Raw genomic sequence first — 24,025 nt, 5'->3', positions numbered from 1 at the left:
AGTTTTCCCAGCAACTGTGTCTTTTTTGATTCTGTAGGCTTAAGAAGAGACCAGGTAAAGACACCTCATTAGTCTCACTTTATTCCCTCATTCCAGTTCCAGGAGCATCTGCAGATTCAATGGTATGAGCATCCTACCATATCTATCCCAAAAACATTACTCAATCCTTCTTCAGAAACATGCCTAGACAAAAAATGTGCTTCAAATCCCTGGGAGACTACATTTAAAATAAGCAAGTGTCATTATCTTTTTTTGACAGTATTCATAATGGTTTCCTCAGCCATGCATAAAGAGGACATATGATGACAGAAGAGCAACTCAAAGTGACAGATATTAGAGATGCAAATACATTTTCTAGTGTAATTTTTGTTTAAATTCCCTCTCCTGCTAATAATCTGGGATAATTTGGTTTAACTTTAAACCACAAAATTCAGATCTATAATGCTACCCACGGCTAAAAGAATACTCATTAGGTGTGTTGACTCTCAAATACACATAACACACTGAATAATCACTATCATTAATGGAGATGACAACAGTATAACCAGCCATGAGGAGAGTTGTGCAATTCCTTTGGGACTGCTTGAGTCATTACTCTGTGTTAGCACTAACCAGAATGGCACCTACACTGCATCATCACATCTCAGAGGTGTCCTGCCCCTTCCCTTCTCTGACTAAAGGTGAGAGCAAATCCACCCCAGCTAAGGGTACAGCCAGGAAACACCTACTGAAAAACGCTCACATGGCAGTGTAGAGTGTACCCTGTTCTTTTCTGACCAATCATTTTGCTTTTGGTGGTTTAAATTCCACCATTCTGTTAACATTAGCAATACATCAGTGTCCTTTATTTCTTAACAAGAAGACAATTTTATCATTGCCTGTGCATCAGTGTTTAGATATTTTCCTTACACTTCTTTGAAGGGTTAATCTGTCCATTTGCTCTGTCACAACAGTATCCTACTGCTTGCAGGGTCTATTCAGCTTTCTGCCAGGGAGTTTAGTGGAGTTACACACTGCTCACATGCATAAATAATACTGTGAATTAAGAATTTGCAAACTATTACTGAGTACACATACATGCTGCTAACACTGCCTTCACTGGGTTCTGTGTGTGTGGCAAACAAGAAAATCAGAGCTCTGCAGACACCTATTAATTCATCAAGCAAGGAGCTGGCACCCAGATTTGGAAGCTTTATCATTGTCCTTGTTTCTGCAGTCATTTGCGAGTGCCCTGAAAGATGTTGGGAATTGCTCTCCCTTCAAAAGTCCCTTTAACTCTCATCAGGCAGAACTAACATAGCCAGAAATAAAGTCACCCATACAGAGTCACAATTATTTTACCTTTATCACAAGACTATGGAGGATATTGTACTTAGAATGGGTATTAAAGACATCTGTACTAGCTGGATGCTGAGTCTTCATCATCTGATGGCAGGAAGGGCAAGTTTAAAGTTAAACAGCAACCACAAAAAACAAGACAGACCCTCTCAGTCTCTATTTGTTCAAGTCTCTGCAGCTGCAAAGCCCAGCAGGGACCACTGACCAGCCCAGGTACCTACAGACATAGATCTGGAAATACAAGTTTGAGTGGAGGTTGTGCTGATTGTAACTGAGTGAGAAGTTGAAGGAGAACATGAATGAGAGTAAAAGCACAGGAAGCCAAAGAGTTCCCACCTCACTTCTTTCTGTCTTCATATCAATTTCAGAACTGAACATTTAATAAAAATTATTCAGTACACCACCATCATATAAAGGGCAGATATAAAGAGTGGAAAGAGAAAGGAGCCTAAAGTGAATATCAAAGCCTCACACAAGGCATAATGAAGGGAAGAAGTAGTCCATTTTTCTTCCCTTCAGCATGGCTTATGCTTCCTATTAACAAGGTGCACGTTAATAAATTTAACTCAGACAAATTTAACCATCCTAGGACCACATTAATCAAAAGTTTGACAGGTGCAATATGAAAGAGTTGAGGAAGGGAAGTAAAGCACAGCTGACACAGAGGATGCCATGCCCTCACTCTCTCTGAGCACTTCCAATACAAAATAACTCCTTCCCACTGCACTCCTACAAGGCTGATCCTGCTGCCTTCCCAGTACACTCCTCACACACCCAGTGCCTCTTTATTTGTGATGTTTCCTTATCCCTACATGTCTGTACTTGAAAAAGATTTAGACTATTTCAGTATGATCATGTGCAGGAGCTACAAAGACCTGGTGAGATTTGTGCCACAGGCAATGCTGAAAAGAAACTCTCAAGGAACAGATTAACACATGTAACAAAGGCAATGTAAGTTTGATAGGAAATCAAAATTACTGTAGCTCATGAAAACTGCACTGGCCTGAACCAGAAGAAAGAACAAGGACTGTTCATTTTTATCCATTATCCATGTGCCAAGTTCCCCAGTGCTGGAGTTCCACATTCATTCTCAAGCTGAAATACCCATAGAGACTGTACAAAGCCATGGGATTTATTGCAGGGAATCCTCCAGCCTTTGGTCTCTTCATATTTAGCTTTAAGTTGTTGCTCTTGAGTTATGTTTTTAGCATGGAAAACATTGACAAACAGGTCCTTCCATCAGCCAAAACACTTCACAGAAAGATGGGTATGTCATACAAAATGAGGAAACTGAGAAGTAACTGCTGATCAAAGCAACACAAAACAGCACAAATTAGACTAAGTGCATCCCCAAAAGCCATAATTATCCAAGCTACTCAAACAAAATAAGCACATACATGATTATTCAGATTTGCCTACAGGCATCCCCACAGCATAAAACATGGTGTGCTGCCTTGCTGTTCTTCCACTTGATAAAACAATAAACATTTTCATCAGTTAAGAGTATTAGTGTTTAGTTTTACAGTCTTGAAAACTTGAGTGAAACTGTGTTGCCTTGATAATGTCTTTCCCCCAAAAAAACTTCTCTTTCAGTTCGACAACTGGGGTTTCTACATGTTCTGTTTTGATTGAGTTCCACGGGCTCATGGATTGGAAGTTTGCAATCGTATTGTAGTGCAAGGCTTCAGAGGAAGGATTTAGTGGCACAGGATTTCACGGCATTTCAAGGAGAACTACAAGCTCCCACTGGCTTCATGTACTACCACAAGGCAGGAGATATTTATTTCTATTGAAAATAAAGAGGACTTAAGCCACATAATTGGGATTTGAACCTAGGTGCAGTATATTAAACAGTCTGAAGCATTTGGAAAAAGTATCTGTCCAAATTATTCATAGATGCCTTGTGAATCATTTAGCAAACCTGGGCTGAATTAGCAAGCCAAGCCTTGTCTCTGAAGACAGGTTAACAACCTTTAAAAACCTGCCAGGCTCTCTTCTAACACTGCAAGAAGGAATCCAACATACTCTGAGAATACAGTGCTCCAGAAAATGGCTATACCTCCCAATGTAGTCACATTTATAGCTCAATACTTTCATATTTTTTTTTCTTTCCTATCACAAAACACTCCTTTCAGAAAGTCCTTTCAAAACCAAAAGAGCAGAAGTCCAATGTTTAGGATAGTGACTCCTCATGTGACTGACTCACTCCAAGCCCCTGCTTAGATAAACCCAAATCTTAGCTCAGTTTTTGCTTTGTACCACCTTTGGAAAGGGCTTCTCACTTGGGCAGAAAATGTCATTCACGGCATGCCTCTTCCAGATGGCTCCAATCCTCAAATAAAATATTCCAATTTACCTTCAAGTTGCCCCCTTGAAATCTTCTGCCATGAAGCATCAGCAAATAACATCTGACCAGGGGATCACCTGCCATGTGCCAAAGACTGCTTTAGATTACCAACCTCCCCCTCCCCAGCTCCCACCCACTGGTTTTCTGTGTCATCATCATAATGGAAAAATATTGCTTAAGGGCAGGAATTCTCTCTTCAAGCCAGGCATGGACAACCACAATTAAAGCTGTGCATGCACATTTTTAATTCCCTATGTAGCCTGTACTTGGCTATTTTGCGTTCATATTTCATCCAAGAAAAGCATATTCATGATATAAATTTGCTAATCCAGGGTAAAAGCTGAATTTGTAATCAAATTATTACAGTAAAAAGGTATGAGCTGTGGATGATTACACTATAATGTCAGCATAGCTGCAGTCACTCTGCTCTAAACCTGGACCAAAAAAGATAGGAATAACTTTCACCAACTCTCATATTTCAAGTCCCTTTTAGTTTAGAAGAAGCTTGCAACAAGAACTGTGGTTCATGTCTCAGAATCCCTTTGGATTCTTCTAGCCTAGTACGTAAGTAAGGTAATGAAAAGTATTCATTTAACATCTAAAAAATCTTAAAACAATTTAAATATCCACAAGCCTCAACCTGTGTTATGTTTAAAGAGAAAAGAAAAAATCACTATACACCTTGTTCCTGATTTCAGAAAAAAATTAACCTACATATAAGCAGTTGATGATTTAGGCTCTAAAATCAAAGCTAACCCAATGTGATGCTAATCAGAATCTTACCACTTGCTGTTGAGTTACAGAAAGATGCATATCTTAATCTTGTTCATCAAGGCCACTGAAGGTCTCAATCTTTGGCTCCCACAATGAAAAATAATCAGCTCTTGATATAAAATGGCAATTATATTTACTATTAAACAGTACATAATCAGTATGGTCTCAGAATGCAAAGAGATATATTGTGTCCAGATGGATCTACTGGGCACACTGCAGGAGCTGGAATTTCACCAGAAGACTTCAATTGCTGGTCCAGCTCAGAATGTTTGTTTTTTTTTTTTTTCCAAATTTAAGCCTTCAAAATACATAAAAATTATAGTAGAAAACATAAAATATATAAAAAAAATCTTGTTGAATTAGTTATTTCACAGTTTTTTGCTCTAGGAGATATTTTATTTTGAACTTTTCAAATGTTTTACATCATTGAAGGGAAATTAGAAGTACAAAATGATATCAGTTCTCTTCCCGCTTCCATGCAAACCTGTAATTTTTAAAGAGGATCATAATTGGCTATTCCTCATAATTATATTCCTTTTTCCAAAATGAGAAAGACAAGAAAATCAGCATGCTCACAAAAGAGGTTGTTATTGTCACTGCTGACATGAGCACAACTCACCAGCATCTTTTTTAATGCTTCATTGGGCTACTTACAGAATTGCTCCAGGTCATCTCTGTTTTTAGACTCAGGCATGGCAGTGATTGTGAGCAGCGGGCAAGGATTTCCTCCTAGAGTCTGGCAGAGTGTCTGCTGCCTCCAGTAAACCTTCTTAGGGTTCCTATTTTGTTCCAGGATATCAAGATGGGACTGAAAAAGAAGCAAGGAAGCAGATTTATAAAGGAGTTCACAGTCTATAAAACCTGATTTTATTCCAGTAGCTGTATATTATTTTTGATACTAATTTCATATCTTGTTAACTTCCCAGATCCTCTCTTCTGCCAGTTAATATCAGCACCTTTTATATCCCACAAATATGCACAAGCCATTCACAATGCATCCCACTTCACTGAAGCTGCACAGAATATTTATTCTTATATCATGATCTACTTTAGGATGTCCCTTTTTTATTGCAGAGGGGTTCAAGCAGATGACCTTTAAATGTCCCTTCTAGCCCAAACTATTCTATGATGCTTTTGTTAGCGTAATGAAATTTCTATGCATACATGAAATGCAAAAGAGAAGAATTTACTCTTTATATTTTAATAAGGGTTTTGTAGAAACATGAGAAAACTCACCACTTTTGAACATTTACAGAATTGATTGCCTAGCTGTCAAGCACATGCCAGTGAAACTCAGTGACAACTCCATATCAGAGGCAGCCAAAAAGTTTATATCGAAACAACATTTTGTACAATCAGTAGTGGGAAATTTGAAGAGTGTCTTTCCAAGAAGTTATTTAAAAAGGGAGATTTTCTCCCCACCCCCCAAAGTTTATGACAGCTTTAAATAATTCTAAAGACCAACAGCTTCTTGAGAAATTTGAGGAAAAGAACTGGCAGCTTAGAAGAAAGACTTTTTGGAACAAATTCCGATCGCCTCATTAGACACGGAGCCACTTGTCACCCACACAGCAGATGAAGTGTGGTTCTCTGTTTGCATTGCAGCTGATGAGTGTGAGCAATGCCCCTGTGGGGTGGTGCTGAGTGCTGTGGAACACCAATTGTGTCCCAGTTGGTAGGAATAGGTGCAATGAACACCCTTGTCCTAACAAAAACACTTCAGTTCACCCAGTGATGCTCACAGGGTGATGGTCTGTCTCTATGAGTCAGGGTTAAATTTTAATCTACATTTATGGGACACCACATTCGTGTTTATCAAATCTTGGAGCTCACCATGTCTCAGACTGCTTTCCCAGCATTCAAATAGAGCCATGTAAACACAGAACTGAAATTTACAGTCAGCTATGTTATAAGACAATTAAAATACAGCTCTATAAAGTAAATTCAATTATTAAATGCATTTAACAATCTCACATAGATACAGAGAACTCAGTACTATCATTTACTTATGTTCCTGGTACCCAGTGAAACTTAATTTGGTATAGCTACCACAGAGATTTCAGTTAGATATCAAAACAATTAATACTGTGATGTAAAAATAGATAAATTACTGTTCATAAAAGAAATGTAATTACTAATGGACAAGAAGTAATGAACTGCAGAGTGCATCCAGTTCAAATAGGATTCTGCAATATTTCCTGCAAATATGCCTATAACCATTAAATATATATGATATTTTAAAACATTTTCAAATTATTAACTCCATATACAAGTTTATCCTCTTCCCCAAAGTACTATGTCTTTAATTGAGCCCTTGGGTTCATAATCAGTTTTAATTTGTTATTGATATGTAAAACCAACACATTTCACCAGTGGACAAATGCTTTAAAATGCAATCTACTGATGCACAAACCTGATTTAGTTTATTTACTGTGGAAATAAAAGTGAAATGGAGACATGTATAGTAGTGCATCACTTGATATTTTAAAGTAGCCCAAGCAGAATTATTAGAAGTAGTGATTTTGCTTTAGCTAGAGCTGGACATGACAATCTATCAGCCTCTTCCACCCATAATTCCCATTTACCAAACTTTATGGTCCTTATTGTGTCCGAGTTCATTTAAACTTTTCCTGAGGCAAAATTCCCTTTAACTTCAATGAGCATTTTATTTGAAGAGACAGTGAAATACTTAAAGACCTGGTACTGGAAGCCTAGGAATAACATCTTTTTCATCTCTATTCTATCAGGAGCAGGTGAGATAGTCATTCCCAGAGCACACAAACTCTCCAAGTCTCTCTTGTTTTGTGCCAGCAAAAGATAGAAATCAATAACAGTAAAATAATGATGCGGCACTGCATTTATGTGAAATGTATGGTGGTGAATAATTCCAACCAATTCTTCAGTATTGCATGTATTTTTTACCCTGCACACTGTAGATATTTGTGTCTTCAGGGCTAAAGGTCAGACCCCACCACTGGAGCACACACTCTCCCCCACGGAACTTTAGGAGTAACTGGTGAGGAACTGATGAGAAGTGAGCTGACAGACATGTTTTGGACTGAAGGCTGGACTGGCCTTCTTCCAGATATTGGAAGCAGTTTCTTTGAATGTCTATAATGGGATGCAAACCAGTTGACAAGAGGCTTTCTTGAGTGGGAATCAATCTAAGCCTAACTCTGCTGGGGTGCCAGGCAGCACAGCCAGTCCTGGGGGAGGACACTGTCCCCTGGAAAGCACAGCCCCCAAAATCTGCTTTTGGCAAACTGATATCATTAGAAAAACACAGTGACCTCCACCAACCCACACCAGCATGTATTGCCCAAAACAGAATGTGCTGATGATGGAAACTGAGGTGAGAAGAGAGGGAAACTGATCTACTGGAACTGTGTGGTTTCATATGCAGTAACATTATTGTCATCTTTAGCATCAAAGCAAAGCTACTCCCAGAACTATTAATTTAATTTCTTTCATCCTATCTCCTCTACATCAATTATAGAGGAAGCACATTGGATGCATTTCCCAGAAAATTCCCTTACCATCTATCCCTTTCCACAGCAGAGGCTGTGGAAAACAAACCTGTGCCCAGTAAAAAAAAACTTGGTATAACTCAATAACTAAATTTATGCTGTGGAGTTGTATTCTTTTAGTTTCTGTACTGACAGCACTGGTGGGAGTGTCACAAATTCCTACTGACACTCCAGAGCTGGTAAAGTATCTCCAGAGCTGGTAAAGTATCAGATGAGGTCCAGCAGCCTGGTAATGCTGGGTGCAGCTCTGAAAGCTGGGCTGCTACCCTGCGTCAGGAGGAGGATCAGGCAGCACACCTGAGCTGTCATTAGGTTTAGCCCCCTGCTTCCCAGCCCTTCAGGAGGAGGATGATCCTGCCACCAAGTGAGTGGAGACACCTTTGGTCTGTATTATGACTGGAATAAGCACTAATGGTTTGTGCTCAGCTTATCCCACAGAGAAATTTCTTCTACAGCATTCTGGGCTTTACAGCTGGCAGGAGCTGCAGCTGTAAACAAGGCAATGACACCATCATGATCACAGCATGGTTACAGTGGGAAGGGACCTTAAGGATCTTCTCATTCCAACCCCCTGCCATGGGGAGGGACACATTCCCCTAGACCGGGGTGCTCAAAGCCCCATCCAACCTGACTCTGAGCACTCCCAGAGATGAGGAGGTGTGAAATCAATCCTCTGTGTCATCTCAAACCCTACACATACCCAAGGAGCTCCAACCTGTCAGGGCCATTATCTTATCTAGGTGGACATGCCAGCATTACCATCATCGTGGAGTAGGTGTAGGGGTAGTGGTAGGCCAGGTAGCAGACATCATCTTTGTGAGGGAACTTGATGCTGAAGGTGAGGGTGTAGTAGAACCTTCCCCTCATGCCTCCTCCTACAGCTGCACTGCAGCGGTAGTGGTTTCTGGAAGAAGAGAAAGAGGAGGAAAGTAAATACTTTTCACTTCTAGATGTGCATTTGAAGCAGCCATGGGAAAAATAAGCATTCAGAGGAGCATCCACACAACAGGACACAAAGCCCAGCAGGGAGTTAGGAGGCAGAACTGCACGTGGCAGTGCAGGGCACTGCCAGTCACATGCTGCTGAGGGATGGGAGCACTCTCCTAGGAAAATAAAATCCATTAATGCTTTGTTTTGTTAAGATGCAAATAAAGAAGCAGTCAGCTAATAGTAGCTCACATAGCAGAGTCCAGACATATTTAAACTATGCATTCAGCTAAAATTGCTGTATTTCTTCAGGTATTCACATTATCTTTCTCAGAGAGGCAGGTTCCTATTCACAGCCCTGAACAATGCCATAAGAAAATACTCTACAAAAAGCCTAGAGATTCAGAAAATATGAATACCCTACCAAACCAACTATTCAGTTCCACCACATGAATAAAAGTGATATTTCAGGATTAAAAATAAATAATAAAGAGGACATACATAAAAATATTTCAGATATCATCAAAGGCACTGTGCTGAGAAGGAAGAAGAGGAGAGTGGGTTTGGGTGGAGACTGTGCATGAAAGAGAAGTGACCTCATACAGATTTGCCAGTTGTGACCTACCCAAAAATTCTTCTTTGTACCCCTCTTTCTTTGAAGACTTGAACCTCTCCCTCTCAGGGAACAGTGAGGACTAGCTGCTCCCTAAAAAATGGGGAGCTGAGCTTGACATAGAAGCCAGAAGAGCAGAGAACTCTTGAGGCAGGGTCATGTCCCACAGCACCTGATCAGGGCATGCCTGGAGACAGCAGAGGAGCTCAACCACAGGTTCAGATCATCAGACGAGATTGTGGTGGTGAGGCAGGTCTGGGTCCGACCAGCAGGTGATTTCATGGGTCAGGATCTGGATCAGGATGTGCAGCAAAGCAGGGACACAGCAGTGGCTGCGCTGAAGCCCCACTACAGCAGAGCTCTGGGTGAGGATGGTCAACACTGACAAGGTCTAAGAGAGCATACAAGTTCTTGACACTGCCTTCAGTAAAACTACAAATCTCATAACAAGCTCCTCAGACTAGTGTCAGGAGCTGATCTCTTGCAGGAGACTTACTCTGATGAAGAGATGACTTCAGGCTGAGTAGGAAAGTTTTCTCTCAGCAGAGATGAAGTGACAAATCATGCACTTTAGGGAGAAGCCTCAGAGCAAATTGCATCCATAAGTACATTTCAAACAATATTTTTCCCACATTGCACCAATTATGCTGTTGCCAAACCTTCTGATTCTGAAGGACTGTGAGATTTCTTTGACAAATGTTATCATCAATGTTGCATTAAAATGCAAAATAGAAGAGGCAACCAAAAGATGCAATTTCAACTCCTGAATGTTACAATACTAGTTTATTTTGCTGCTGTTCATTTTTATTCAAAGGGGTGGAAAGAAAAAAGATAATTATTCTTGTCAAATTCTCCAAAATAATTAGCTCTTTTTCATAAGGGAGAGACAATACAGTGCTGCTAGGTTTTCACTTGAATTCAATAGTTAGGAACATGTGGGGTGAGTGATACCAGCTGGATCAATAGATAGTGCAGGAACAGAGTCACAGTGGCAACCCGAAAAGCATATGATTTTATTTTCAGTTGAACCCCTTACCCCAAAATTTCTTTTAAAAATAAAGCTCCTTAATATTGGACAAAGACTAAAAGAGAAAAAATAATTCAATAAACTCACTAGTATAGAAACATGAACTTAGCATTTATATATGTATTTCACTGGATCAAGGGTTAAAGTCTGGTATTTTTTGAAGTCAGAACAATGACATTTAATATAGTTCCTGTTAATTTTGACAATAAAGGATAATTAATGACCATTTCCTCCACGGTGCAGAAGGAAAATGCTCACCTCCATAGCTTCTATTTTACTAAGTGTCACTTGGAAGGTTACATCACCTTATTCATAAAGTGTGGTCACAAAAGTGCTGAATTCTTCCAAGTCCTCCCCTCCAAGTTCACATTTGGAGTCAGAGGTGTGGGAGGAAGCAGGTCTTTGCTGATACTGCCTAAATATCTCAGACATTATTCCCACCTGTCCCTAACACTCCAGAGTAAAGGCTTCTCCCTCTGTAGTCTGTAATTCTGCAGACAAGTGTCCTCTCCTCCCTAAAAGGGCCACTTTAACCCGGGGGTTTTGCAGCAGGAGACACCTCTGACCTTGATGCTGCACTGGTAGTTCAGTGTTGCTCACTCCTGCCTGCTCAGACACGATCCCCAGGGCAGGGATGCTCTCACAGCACTGCTCAGCAGCACATTTCATCCTTGTTCCCAGCATCTCTGCTGTTCCACCCAACTACCCACCCAGAAAAGACACTCCCAGACTTTTGAATCACTTCTTGACACCTGCTTCAATCCATAGCAAGCTATCTGGCAGTAGCAGCAAGTTTACAGGTAGCTATGGGAGGCTTCAATATTCTTCACTCTTGCAGTGAAAAGAAAAATCCTTTTGTGTAAGCAGTGTAAATGATCATATACTTTTACTGTATATAATCTGGTCTCCTCACAATCCGCCATACAAAGCAGTAGCTCTGAATATTTTTGAAAGAAACCTAAAAAAAACCCCATTTTTCTTCTGTGCCTCCCTCTTCTCCCACTGCTGTCAAGCCAAAATAACTCCATTGCTTCCTTTTTCCTCCACCAGATTGATGCTTTTTAGTTCCTCACCACTTTTTCATCACAACACCCTACAATATCAGCATGGAGCCTAAAGTAACAAGCAAAGGAAAGGAAAGGAATAAAAGACTCTGGCAACATCTGGTCCCACTACCTTGTATCCTCTTTCAGAAACATGTGGAGTCTCTCATGCTTCCTAGAAGCCAACACACTGGTTATTGGAGAGGAAAAAAGAGACCCAAGTGTCGTTTTCTCAATGAACACATAAGCTGTATCTACTGTGCCTTTCAGTCACTTTGTAGTAGTGAAATCACTTTGCTTGCTGCTCTCCTTCAGGAAAAAAAAAATGCACGAGTATTATATTTCCAGCATAGCAGTGATGAAGAGTTAATTAATACTACTACTTATCTCTTACTCTGTAAGATAATTTTCTGAACTTGAAAAAAAAAATCTTTGCAAATACGATCTGATTAAAACATGCTTCCCCATTTATCTATTCCATTCTTTAGGTGGCAGATAAGTGACTCTAATTTTCCACCCTTTGTAGGGGGAGAAACAGACATAGGCCAGTAAAGCAGCTTGGACAAAGATGCAGGCAGGAAAGGAGCTGGGTGGTAACTGCAGAATTCAAAAGCACCAAGTGATTCAGGAGCAATATCTCTTGGCCATCTGATCTTTAGACTTCCTATCTGCAGCATCTAGTATTGTGAAATGTCACCCTGTTCTTTTAAAAGTTCTTCTAAAAGTTTTCTATACCTTCTGATGTTTACATATTTCTACTAGAGTTCCTCACACTGTTCATGTAAATAATGATTGGCTTACATTCTTCTTTGTGAGAGGAGAGAATTAATAGACTGTTGGTTTGACCAGTGTGGTTGGAGAGGTGGCAGCTTCATCCTCCAATCCACTGCCAATTTTAGAATTCTATACATTGCAAGGTCAGAAATAAAGTTCCCTCCTTTTACTCTTTTTTCCCTCTTTTACATCTAGCATGAATATGTGAGTTATTTCGTGTCATAGTCGACAGTAAAATACTAAATGTATTTTAGTACTACATGTACTCTAGTACTGTTAGATGATGGAATATGGCATTTTCAGCTTAGACTAAAATGGCCAAAGAAAGTGTCAATATCCCAAACTTCTGGGCCACTTCAAAACACAGTTCAAATGGAAAGAAAAACGTTTCTCTCTTTTAATCTGTTGATGTATTCCCTTGGTCCAAAATACTTCCCACCTGGAGTTTGGTGTCCTCATTTTCCATGTCTGGACTTTACATCTCTAGTTGTGGTTATTAGGTTCAAGACACTTTAGTAACACCCTGATTCATACTACAAAAAGCAGTATTTAACAATTTACTGGGCCTGGCTGTTATTTTAGGGTCTGCCACATTGGAAAGCAGAAAATGCACAACACAACTTCCTTTCCAAAGGGGAAATCTGTGATAAGATATTTTTGTTGTCAATATTTCAGGCAGAATCCCAGCTGAAGTAGAATATTCCCCCAGCCATTGTGCCATTAAGGTGCTCAGTCACACTGCAAAGGCCAGGTGCTCTTAGAGTGAGGCTGATGTCTCACCAATTCACAGATATCATTAGAGCTCAGAAGTGACCTGCTAATGTTATGTTTATTTCATATAATGTGATTATAAAGAAAAGAGAAGGCCTAGTTCTGACATGGTTATAATCACTAAACAGCCAAGTTTTTAGTGCTGGTGTGAGAACAAAACACTCCATGTGCCTCATAACTATCTGACCTGACTACTGTCTGAAAAAGCTGGAGGTTAGATAATATGCTTAGAATGAGCCATGAAACCAAAGGCACAAGCACATTGCCACCAATTCAACACTCAGCCTTTATTCCTTAAATAATTTGCCAGAAAGGGATATTATTCAGTGCATAAAAGCTGCCAAGGCAGCAAGAGAATTAGATGATCTTATTGTAACTGCAACTGTTTATCATGGGTGTATCCTGTCACTTCACAGAGAGACAATAAAATAGAGCAGAAGTGTCACTCAGCTACTTTCTGACAAGAGCTCTGCTAATATTCTCCACAACATAAAAACTCTAGTGAGACATATGAGAAAGGAACACAGTGACACAGCTGTGCCACAACATTCATCTTTATGAGTAAACTACCCCATCCACAGGGAAGATGAATGCCAAAGATCAGCCAACCTGCTTCACACAGACATCTCATCAATGAGATTTTCCTCCCCCTCTCCTTCAGCTCAGAGGTGTCTCTCAGCAAAGGCCCTGCTGCAAAAGCAATTAAAGGCATGCCTGGGTTCCTCTGTATTTTTGAAAGTGTATCACTGTTTTCCCATAATTAATAATAACTCCTGGTAAAAATAATTGGATGAGATTCCCTTCAAAATATGCAGCCTCACCTTAGGATACCTGTGACCAGAGTGAATAGAACTGAAGTGAGCTCTTTCTCCAAAATACTGGCAGTGTGATATCACTGTAGCAATCCCATCTCCTTCTCTTCTGAGACAAAGCCTGAGCAGCTCCAACCACACTAGTTTCACATTCCTCCCCCCTACAACTTCTAATGACTGAGAAACCTTTTTATAATCACTGAAATAAAGACATTAAAGTTTCACTAGAGGTGAAAATGTATTTGTGTGTGCATGCACATTCTTGTGTATACAAAAATATGTGAGAACCAGGAGCACTGAATAAATGAGTACTTATCCTAGATGATTATGTTGACATATAATTCAATGTACAGCTAGAAAACACAGAATATTCCAAATCAATAAAACAATTCTCTCATATATTCTGAACAAGAATCTGATTACAGGCTTAATTGTACAATCATGGCTTAATCTTGGAAGTCAGCTGCTGTTTAATCACTGCACAATAGCTGCCTTGCTAATGATATGGGAAGCCACTGCAATGTTATCCAGCATGAAAAGTCTGCCCATACTCAGAGAAGTCAGAGATTACAGGCATGTAAAGGGAAACCACTGAACCACACACGTGAGCTCTAGAGGTAGAAAAGGTTAAGGTCAGGTGCATGAAGGCCAGCAAAGTGTACCTGAAACAAAATAAAATAGCTACTCAAATTGCTGAAGATGGATGCTAGGCTGAAAGAGGATAATCTGCACCTTCAACCCCTCCCCACCCCACCCCTGAAAAAAAAAATCCAACAGAAATTGGGACAACTTCTTCTGAGGCTCTGGCACACTGCAAAAGCAGCCTGAAAAAGGGAACTTACACAATTATCAGCACTGAGCTTGTCAGGATTCCTTTACACCACCGTTGTATGTTCAACCCGCTCATTGGCTCCTCAGCTCCTATATCTCTTACAAAAGTCTGAGTATGCAACAGAAAAACAAAGATCCCATCCAGCTCTTTTCTTCCCAGCCAGGGGAAAAAACAACTACACTACTACTCCTTTCCTTCTCCTTCCTCCTGGGCAAGGGGGTTCTGCATATTCCCCAGCATCTAAGAGTGAGATCTCACTAGTGGCTGTTGTCTGAGGGTGGAAGCACACAACACATTGAGCCAGCACCAATTTAGAGACATTTGAAATAGGGGGCACTGGTGGCAAGAGGCTCATGACATCAGTGCAGTTAACAGGAAGGAAACAGAAAAAGGAAGGCACAAATTCTTCACCAGAAGTGCACTTACTTGTAGTAGCAGATCTCCTGGCCTGCCCGAATCCAGCGAGGCCTGCCCTGGAGAGCTTCCCTCACTGAGTACATGACCAGCTGCATGCCTACAGAAAAAAAGTTTCAGGTGATGTGACTTCCCTGGCTGGAAAAGACAGGAGCAGGAAGGAAAGGCTAAAGAAGAAGCATCATTATTTTGTCTGTGCTCTCTCTACTGATAGTTTATGCAGAGCAAATACATTCCCAAAGCTCTGTGTTTTGTTCTAAGACAGCCACATCTGTACAAAAAGTCCCTCCAGAAGAAATGAGCTGAATGGAGTTTATTAAAAAACAAATTATTCTTCTGGCCTTTGCAAACCATTTTGTTTACAGACAGAGGAAGGGAAAGAAATTATGAATGAAGGCATCAACAAAATCAGTAATTTGGTTAGTCTAATATTTTATGCTTGGCTGCACTATTATTGAACTCTTAATCCTACCACAGTATCAGAGATCTGTGTTGCATCCAGAAACCTGCCTTCCAAAATCAGCAAGCAAAACTACAAGGTTTTAAACTTACTATTAGTCCTAAATAACACCTAAGCATCATAAATGCTGATAACAATAGCATCTATCTTTGTACTGCATTATCCCAGAGCATGACCTCTTCCTGACCTCCAAAATATTACCATTTCATGCCCTGAGAGGTAAGGCTTTATCTGATCTGAGTTGCATGTCCATTACTCACAGCTCCATGAAGACAGCCCACCTGCAGGGAGATTTTGTATCAATTTCACACACCTGCCTGCTCTTTAGAGCAGGGTGAGGATGCTGAGCTCTCTGCACAGGGTGTCCCTGGCCAGGGGCAGCAGGGGAGGCTCCTGTCAGCAGCTCTAGCAGACCCAGCACAGCCACAGCTGAGCCCAGCAATGATGCTGGCACCACTTCTGTGAAAGCACACTTAAGAAAGAGAAAAATGCCCTCCCAATTATTTTTGCATGTTGATAAAGTTGCCCCTCAAGCCTTCTCTCTTGGCTGTTTTTGTGCTGGGGATAGGTGATCATTAATACTTGAAAATACTTGAAAATCATTAATACTGATGACACATCTGTTGACAGCTATTCAGTTCACTTCTTCCTTTGGGTTTCTCTGTTAAACTCCCCAGCACCATTAGAGCCAGGAAACATCAGCAGCAATGCCTTTCCAGCTCACCTTGGGCTGTGCTGTGGGGCAGCACTAACCCCCCACAGCCAGCAGCAGCCTCATAATGCTGTTTTCTGAACCTGTGCTGTGAGTTATGTACAAGAGGCAATTCTGTGTTTGGTACCAGGACATGGCCACCACGAATTTTGAGAGACACGTGCCTGTCCAGTTGCCCATTTGATCAGGGAAGGGATGTGAGGCTCAGTGTCTGCAGGGCTCTTGCTATCCTGAATGCCAGCTCCTGCCCTTCTGAGTCCAAAGGACTCGCACACAAAATTGTCTCAGAGCAATGGTTGATACTAGTCTGCCATCACATTCTAATAAAAAAAAAAAAAAAAAAATCAGTTTTTCCTTTTTACTTCCCCTGTGGAAATGCTCAGTTTTAGAAAACAAACTGAAATCAGGGTTCTGATAAAATCTCCCATGGCAGAATAAGTTAGTGAAAGAGGGGGAAGAAGAGAGGTGGAGGCTGTGCCTCCTGTGTTGCTCTGCTCCTGGCCACAACTATTTCATTAAAAATCCTTTCTGCTGATTTGAAAGTCACACAGTGCCATCTAACCAAGAGCAAATGGGAAAAATCAAACCAGACGAGTAACCAGGAGCTGCAAAGAATTGCCACCCAGGGCACTTTGGCACTACATCACAACTGCAGACTTTTTGTCTCAGAGTGTGGGCATTAGCCCAGGAAGGTGCAGAGGGAATGTGACAAACAAACAGCATTCTCTTACCACTGCTCTGTGTAAATGCTCTGCATGTGCTGGAAGGGTTAGTGAGCCTTGCTCAGCCAACCCAGAAAAGCTGGAGCTTCACAGAGCAGCAGAAGGAACCCACAGAGGAATTGCTAATAGCCAACCCCTCAAACAAGCCATCCAAAAGCAAGCCATGGCTTAGCCTCCCTCCTTAGTCCAGATGGTATTTTCACATTTCTCTTCCAAATATATTATTCATTGCATGCTTGAACATATGAGTCATGTGCAGTTTCAGGTACACAAAATTAGATTATAAATGCTGACAACAGCCAAACTAGCAGATAACAACCTTCCACCAATAATAGTCTGAATCTCTGGCTACAAGAGTGAAGGCACTAGGGGCTACATCAGCAATTGCATTGTGGTTTTAAATAGGACATCAACATCCTTCATTTTTAGGCTCCTACCACACTGAAATGTTTGATAATTCAGGTGAGCAGTATAAGATGACCAAAAGAATTCAATTAGGGTCTGTCTGACTACTTGAACTTCAGCCCTTTGGGTTAAAGAGTAAATGCCTTTTAATTTGTCACATCACTCATCCAGCCAGTTTCACACATACAAGTGATTCCAACTCCTAAGGCTGTTTGTTATGGGTACATTGATCCTCAGAGAGTCGTCCTGGTGATGCTAGAGGCTGCAGCCACAGGGCTTCAGAGGAATGCAAAGTCTAATATTATGGACTTAAACATTCTGAACCAGGTCTTGAGCTGGTGTTAATTAACAGACATCCATGGAAACAAACCAGAAAAACCCCCAGCCCATGCCAGCTAAGAATTCAATTCACAGTCTCCTTGCACAAGAAATAATTTCTTTCTAAAATGGGCATTGAAAGATGGGATTTGCCTTGCCTGTTTCTGAACAATTCTGCCTTCCTCCTGAACCATGACAGGAGCTCAAGGACAGCAAGGAACAGAATTTATCATCATTAATATCAACAGAAAGTTCAGTAGGTCCAAAGATGTCTTACTAGATAAAACCAAAGAATCATGAATATTTGTTTGAGGATTATCACATTTATTTAAATCTTAGAAGTACTTTCCAATCCTATGCTGCTCATTCAGTTCCAACTGATTGTCTTTCCCCCCAGCTCTCCCATCCCTAGTGCCAGTCTTCTTCAGTTCTGGTCTATAAACACAACAGTATGTTTACTTCCCCCTTCAAATCCTCTTCCAAGTCTCAATATTCAGTTTCCTCCTCAGTCATCCTGAGGATAGACAAAGGTTCCTTGACAAATCTAAAGTGACTTTTTCAGTGGACTTCAGGGCAGATAAGATTGAATTTACAGTCTCCCTTATAGACACAGAAAGTTTGAAAACTTTACAGCATTAAAAAGATATTCTTGTGAAGAGAAGGCTGCCCCAGTTCCCCAAAGGCTCATACCATAATTAAACTGGCTGTTGGACTTCTCACAGTTGATGATGTTGAAGCGATAGGGAACCACCGACTTCATGTCACGGACCTCGAAGTAGAACCACTGGTGGTGCTGGTTGCTGTTCACATCTGCATTCATAATTAGGTCATACTCAAACCTATAAAGGGAAATAATGGAAGCAGTGTCCATGAACACCCCCTGACTGCCACTGAACATGCTGAGAGCAGGATATGCAGTCAAATTGATTGATATTTTGTGAGCATCACCATCAAACACCATTAAATACTCACACTATAATAGTCAAAATATTTTGACCTTTATTTTCTTAATCGTGTTCCTTCCATGACATGCAGGTGTTAGAAGGCATAATAAGCTCCACATCATCTAACCTGCTTCCCTGGCTGACCCTTTGCAAACCCAGCAGAAGGCCACCATCCCATGCTGTGGTCACAGCAGCAGGCAGGCTGGGACACCTCTATGCAGGGGTACTTACTCACGCACTTGGATCGCCTTCCGAAGGTTTCCCGACTCAAACTTGGAGAAAAATGTCAGACAGCCTGGAGCAGCTGGGCTTGAGAGACTGCTGCAAAGCAAAGCAAGGATACCTGTAGCAGATTGCTTCAAAGACAAGTCTTCCCCAGGACCTTTTCTATGCTAAAATTTGCTTTAATATTTTTTTTTTTAATAAACAAGACCCTGGGAAAAAGGAGGAGGTGAGCAAATCCATAACCTGCCTATCCAATGTAACTTTTCTCTCTACTCCTGCTTAATAATTCTAAATCACATCTTTTCTTTTTCCAATACTCTCTTTTGTCACTGTCCATGTTTGCTTTCTTTATTCCAGTTACTTTCCCACTGGACTATTCCAATTATTTCATTAATTGCAGAAGGCAGCTTTATGCAATTACTCTATATTTACTCTTCCTTCATCTATAGTTTCTTTTGCCAACTGCTTAGAAACCCTTAAATTCATCCTAAGCAACTTCATAACTTTCTCATACCTCAAACTCTCACCTCTTTTTTACTCCAAAGAATGTCCTCCAAGTCACCTATCCTTCCTCTGAATACAATTTCTTTAAAATTTGGGACCCTCTCAACTGCCCAGTGCTAAATCTTCTCACAGACCATAGTTCAGTGCTTAAAGCTTTCACAAGGCCAGATGTTTCAGGGTTTTTTTTAAAGTGCTGTGTGAGTGCCACACTTATGAAACAGAGTACATCTACAGCCTGTGACACTGGCTGTGCAGACAGTCAAGGGGAAATTCTGCCACAGGGGCTGGAGAAGATGGATTTGTCAGTACAGTTCCCAGCACTGGTCTTCACTTCTCTGTTCCAGATCACTGCATGCAATGCAGACAGATCCAGGGACAACCTACAGTCCCTTTGATGTATGGATTTTCTTGTTCTATCTAAAAGTTCTGATTTCCTACTCCTGTGGCTTCCACAACAGATCCCTTCCCTGGAGTCACCTAGAAACAATCTACCCCTCCTGGATATTTTCTGTTAGGCCTTTACCTCCTGTTACTTTGCATTTATCACAGCTGATCAAGTAAACTGAGCTCAATGACAGCAGTGACAGTGTACCTGGTTGCAGCCCTCATTTAAGTGACCCACCTGAGATCATCTAAATCAAACACAGTTCTTCCTATCAAATCCCCCGGCTGGATTAGGCGGCGAACATCATCAAGGACTTTGTCCCTGGGAAAAAGAAAGCAGCAAATCAGCAAAATGTCATGACAGTGTGAGAAATTTTGATATATTCTTCTAGAAAGAGTCTTAGGAAATTCTTTTTAAGGACTGGAAAGGACTTCCATTTGCTAATTCCAGGTGAACTCTTTTCCCCATCATGAACACTTCTGCTCCATCCCCATTACAAGAAGTTGCCTTTTGGGTTAAATGACTGATTCTGGGAGATTATTTATTCACTACTGGATTGAGTCAAATTTGATTTATCTTCAGTTCTTCCCAGTCAATGCCAACCCCCAAGAAGCCACTCTTACCCTGTGAGGAAATATCTGCCGTTACTTAAAAACCTACTAGTCTGACTCATAGTGAATATTGACTATAAGTCAAGCTGATTTCTACTCATTATTAAACAGAGCTGCTCTCATCCCTAAGGATGATCAAATGTGGAATACCAGATTTTCTTCCTGACCTTTGAAGCAATCATATTATGCCTTGAAGCATGATATGATTAGTCCCATTTCAGCTGTACAGTTACACATGTTGTTGTAGCCATAAAAGCAGAGCTTTTAGAGCAACAGTGAAAGAAGATGGTAGAGTGATGTTCCCTCTAAATAAGATTTCTAGCTTATATACTTACTGCAGAAAGAATTATTCTCCTAGCAGTCAGAAATCAGTGGTTTTAACAAATGCCATTAGTTGATCAACTCTAAAGTTTAGCATAGAATCCACCATCTTTGCTGCCTGCTAATAATCCCCTAGGCCACTAAAAAGAAATATAAAGTCATTGAATATAAGACTATGTCAAGTCAAAAAAATCTAGTTATAAGAGCTTTCTCTCCCAGCACAACTTCAGAACACAGCTTCCCACTCATCTGAGCACCTAAATAATGAGAGGTCCTTTCTGAAAGGACAGATGGGATTTTCCCTGAAAGAATCAGATGTGACCAATGCTGCAAGCACTAAAGGTGGCTGAATAAAGAGTAAGATTGAAGGTAAAAACATATCTCACAAGGACACAGAGGCTTCTCCATCTCTAAAATGGACTTGTTCTCATTTGTGTTCTAACAAGGTTCACAACCCAACTTAGACTCCCATCACAATTTTAGATATATGGATTAATTTATTGATCAATTGAGGCAAATAACTGGGCTGCAAAAAATTTGTTCAACAACTTCCTAAGGCATTCAGAGTGTTAGAGTCAGAACCTACATAAGCCAGTTTTGAGCCCAAGAGCTCTCAGTGTGGTCACTCCATTAAAGCACAATCACCTTTGGACCGCATGCTTGCGCTCCAGCACGGGCTTGCTGTAAGGAGGTGGCTGGTGACCCCAGAAATCCGGGAATGCCAGCTCTCTGTAGCCTGGGATGGACTTCACACATGTGGCCCTGGCTGCATAGAAACAAGGGCTGTGGAATGGGATATCCCCTTGGTGTTTCTCCAGAAGATTTTTAACTATATTGGAGCTCTTCAGCCTCCCTTCAGGACTAGGATTGATTGAGGCCTCACAATGAGGGTAAAACATTTTTTTGTACCAAGCAGCATCTTTTAGGAGAGAGCACAAAGCAAACACATGACTCCTGGCTGGATCTTCCTCCCCACAGAAGTCTTTATCCTGGGCTTCTTCAGCAATGTCTCTCTTTTCATCATTCTTATCACACATGCATTGCTCCTCCTTTCTCCAGCTCTGCAATGGGACTTTGAAATCCTGTTCTCCTGGATCTGGTCCCATCTCTGTGACACTTTGGTTTTTCCATCTGCAATTTGGATGCTTCACAGAAGTAGCATTTGGAATGAAATGAGAGGGAGCAGAGGGAAGACTCTCAGTCCTGTCCTCCAAGTTCTTCTTTTCCTCAGTCTCAAATTCAAGCTCCTTTAAATTTAAAAAGCAGAAGAAATTAAAAGAAACTACAGACAGATTGTGCCTTATTCCAGAGGAAACCTTTCAAGGAGGAAAAGAGGAAATATTTACACATCTCCCAAAACTGTGCTCAACCAATAAAACAGCCAGAGTAAAATCAGTGCATGGAGCACCTGCCAGCATTTCTCTATCCACAAAGCTGTTTCAACAGAAATCCCCAGAAACCAAAAGGATCTGATTGGAGATGACTTGCCCAGATGATCCAACCAAAACCAATCCTTCAAACAAAGAAGGGAAGATACTTTGCAAGGTATTTTTTTTTAAATATAAATGTCACAGGAGCGTAAAGGTGGCCAATCTCTCATGCAAAACTCCACCCCCACCTTCATGCAGGAGTATGATTTAATCCATTTGGCTACTTATGGTACTTATGGTCACAACCAGTATCACAATATTCTGTATAAAGAAGATATATTAACCCAGGTATCTTCTTCAGATTCATATTTGAAACAGGGTTTTCAGCTCTCCTAAATTCCAAAACTTGTAATGAGTGCAATATTCCTTATTTTTTTGTCCCAAGCATCACTAGAAAAAAATTACTTGAACTGTTCATTTCACTCAGTGGCAGTGCAATCTCCTCTTCCTTCAAACCACAAGTTGACAGTATTTACTTTTCACATCTCATTCTGATTTTGATATTGCTGTTGAAATTGCCAGCAAGGATTCAAATTATCTGACAGATTTCTCATGTGGCAATTGATTCAACAGTGCTTACTTAATCTGCACCCAGACAAATGTGCATCAAACATCATTCCTTTTATCATTCATGATTCACACCAATAAACTACTGCAAAAAGTCATAATCTTTGGCTTTCCAGTCCTGTAATACTTACAGATTCACTTTTGAAATAGCCTTGTCTAGCTATTACTAGTCAATACTCCCTTTCAAGTATTTTTTAAATTCTGGGATATTCACAAAAAAAGGAAACTGCACTACAACCATACCTGAAAATTCTGGAAAAGTTCTGCACACAGAGCTTCATATTTTTCAAGCTCTTGTTCTGGCCGGTCAAGCTCTGGCTTTGACCTCAATTTGTTCACATCTGTCTCCAAGTCACAATCCTACAAAAGCAGAATTAGAAAAGCACATGTATTACACCTGCCCCATGAGACGATCTCAACCATCAGTGAATTGAGGATAAAAACAGAATCTGAAACTTTCACAGTCGAGGGCTGCTATGCATTAATGTGCAGCCTCACCCATACCAGATGTGAGAACCAAAGCCAAACTGTGTCAAGCATTCAGCTGCTACATTACAAAAAAAAAAAAAAAAAAAAAAAAGAAAAACACCAAAAAACCACACCAGGAAAAGTTGGAGCAAGAGGAAAGAATGGAAACATGGCATTCATGACTGGGCATTACATTACAGCAATATTCAAATAATTCAACATGTCTATGTCCCACCATATGCCATCAAAGAAATTATTTACTCCTGACAAACAGATTCATTTCCAAAGCTGTTATAAAAAGAAAAAAGTAAAATTGCCTGAATGCACCAGTGCCCACAGCATTTCAAACCCTGAGCCACGCTTGGGTCACAAAGCAGAGTCTGAAGTGTTGTTTGGGCAGAGATGAAAAGGCAGAGAAGACCTGCCAGGAACATGAGGTCAGCTGGAAAAGATTTGCCACTGAGAGCATACTGATGCATAAGAAGCTTGAAATTTTGGATGGAAAAGAATAGAAGGTTGATGTGGTGATTTTTATTTTCATAGAACTCTCTGAACAGTTCCTGATGGAAGGGTAGAGCCAAGTTTCAGTTTGGTTGGTGTTGGTAGCATGCATGGATATGTGTTATGTAGCTGTGAAAATGTTTGCAAATTGCATCAATACCAGCAAACATTGTGCAAAAGATCTTACACAGAATTAAAAGGGGGTAAGCTGAAAGTTCATTATCCATTCCTTGCTTGCTTTCCCTTTAGCAAG

At 40.6% G+C, this 24,025-nt stretch overlaps 1 protein-coding gene across 1 annotated transcript in view; it reads right to left on the bottom strand.

Moving 5' to 3' along the window:
• AGBL1 (AGBL carboxypeptidase 1) overlaps positions 1-24,025 on the bottom strand; it is a 264,749-nt gene that overhangs the window by 180,163 nt on the left and 60,561 nt on the right. Inside the window, exons 10-17 of the mRNA XM_068203715.1 lie at positions 23,047-23,163; positions 21,452-22,053; positions 20,112-20,195; positions 18,992-19,078; positions 18,507-18,655; positions 15,212-15,299; positions 8,746-8,890; positions 5,114-5,267 (exon numbers count right to left, since the gene is read on the bottom strand). Of these exons, the coding sequence (XP_068059816.1) occupies positions 5,114-5,267; positions 8,746-8,890; positions 15,212-15,299; positions 18,507-18,655; positions 18,992-19,078; positions 20,112-20,195; positions 21,452-22,053; positions 23,047-23,163 (1,426 nt within the window). The remainder of the gene's footprint in view (positions 1-5,113; positions 5,268-8,745; positions 8,891-15,211; positions 15,300-18,506; positions 18,656-18,991; positions 19,079-20,111; positions 20,196-21,451; positions 22,054-23,046; positions 23,164-24,025) is intronic.

Source organism: Anomalospiza imberbis, chromosome 13 (genome assembly GCF_031753505.1).
Source record: "Anomalospiza imberbis isolate Cuckoo-Finch-1a 21T00152 chromosome 13, ASM3175350v1, whole genome shotgun sequence".
NCBI lineage: Eukaryota > Metazoa > Chordata > Aves > Passeriformes > Viduidae > Anomalospiza > Anomalospiza imberbis.
The sequence above is the reverse complement of the archived record's forward strand: the minus strand, read 5'-3'. Positions and strand labels throughout refer to the sequence as shown.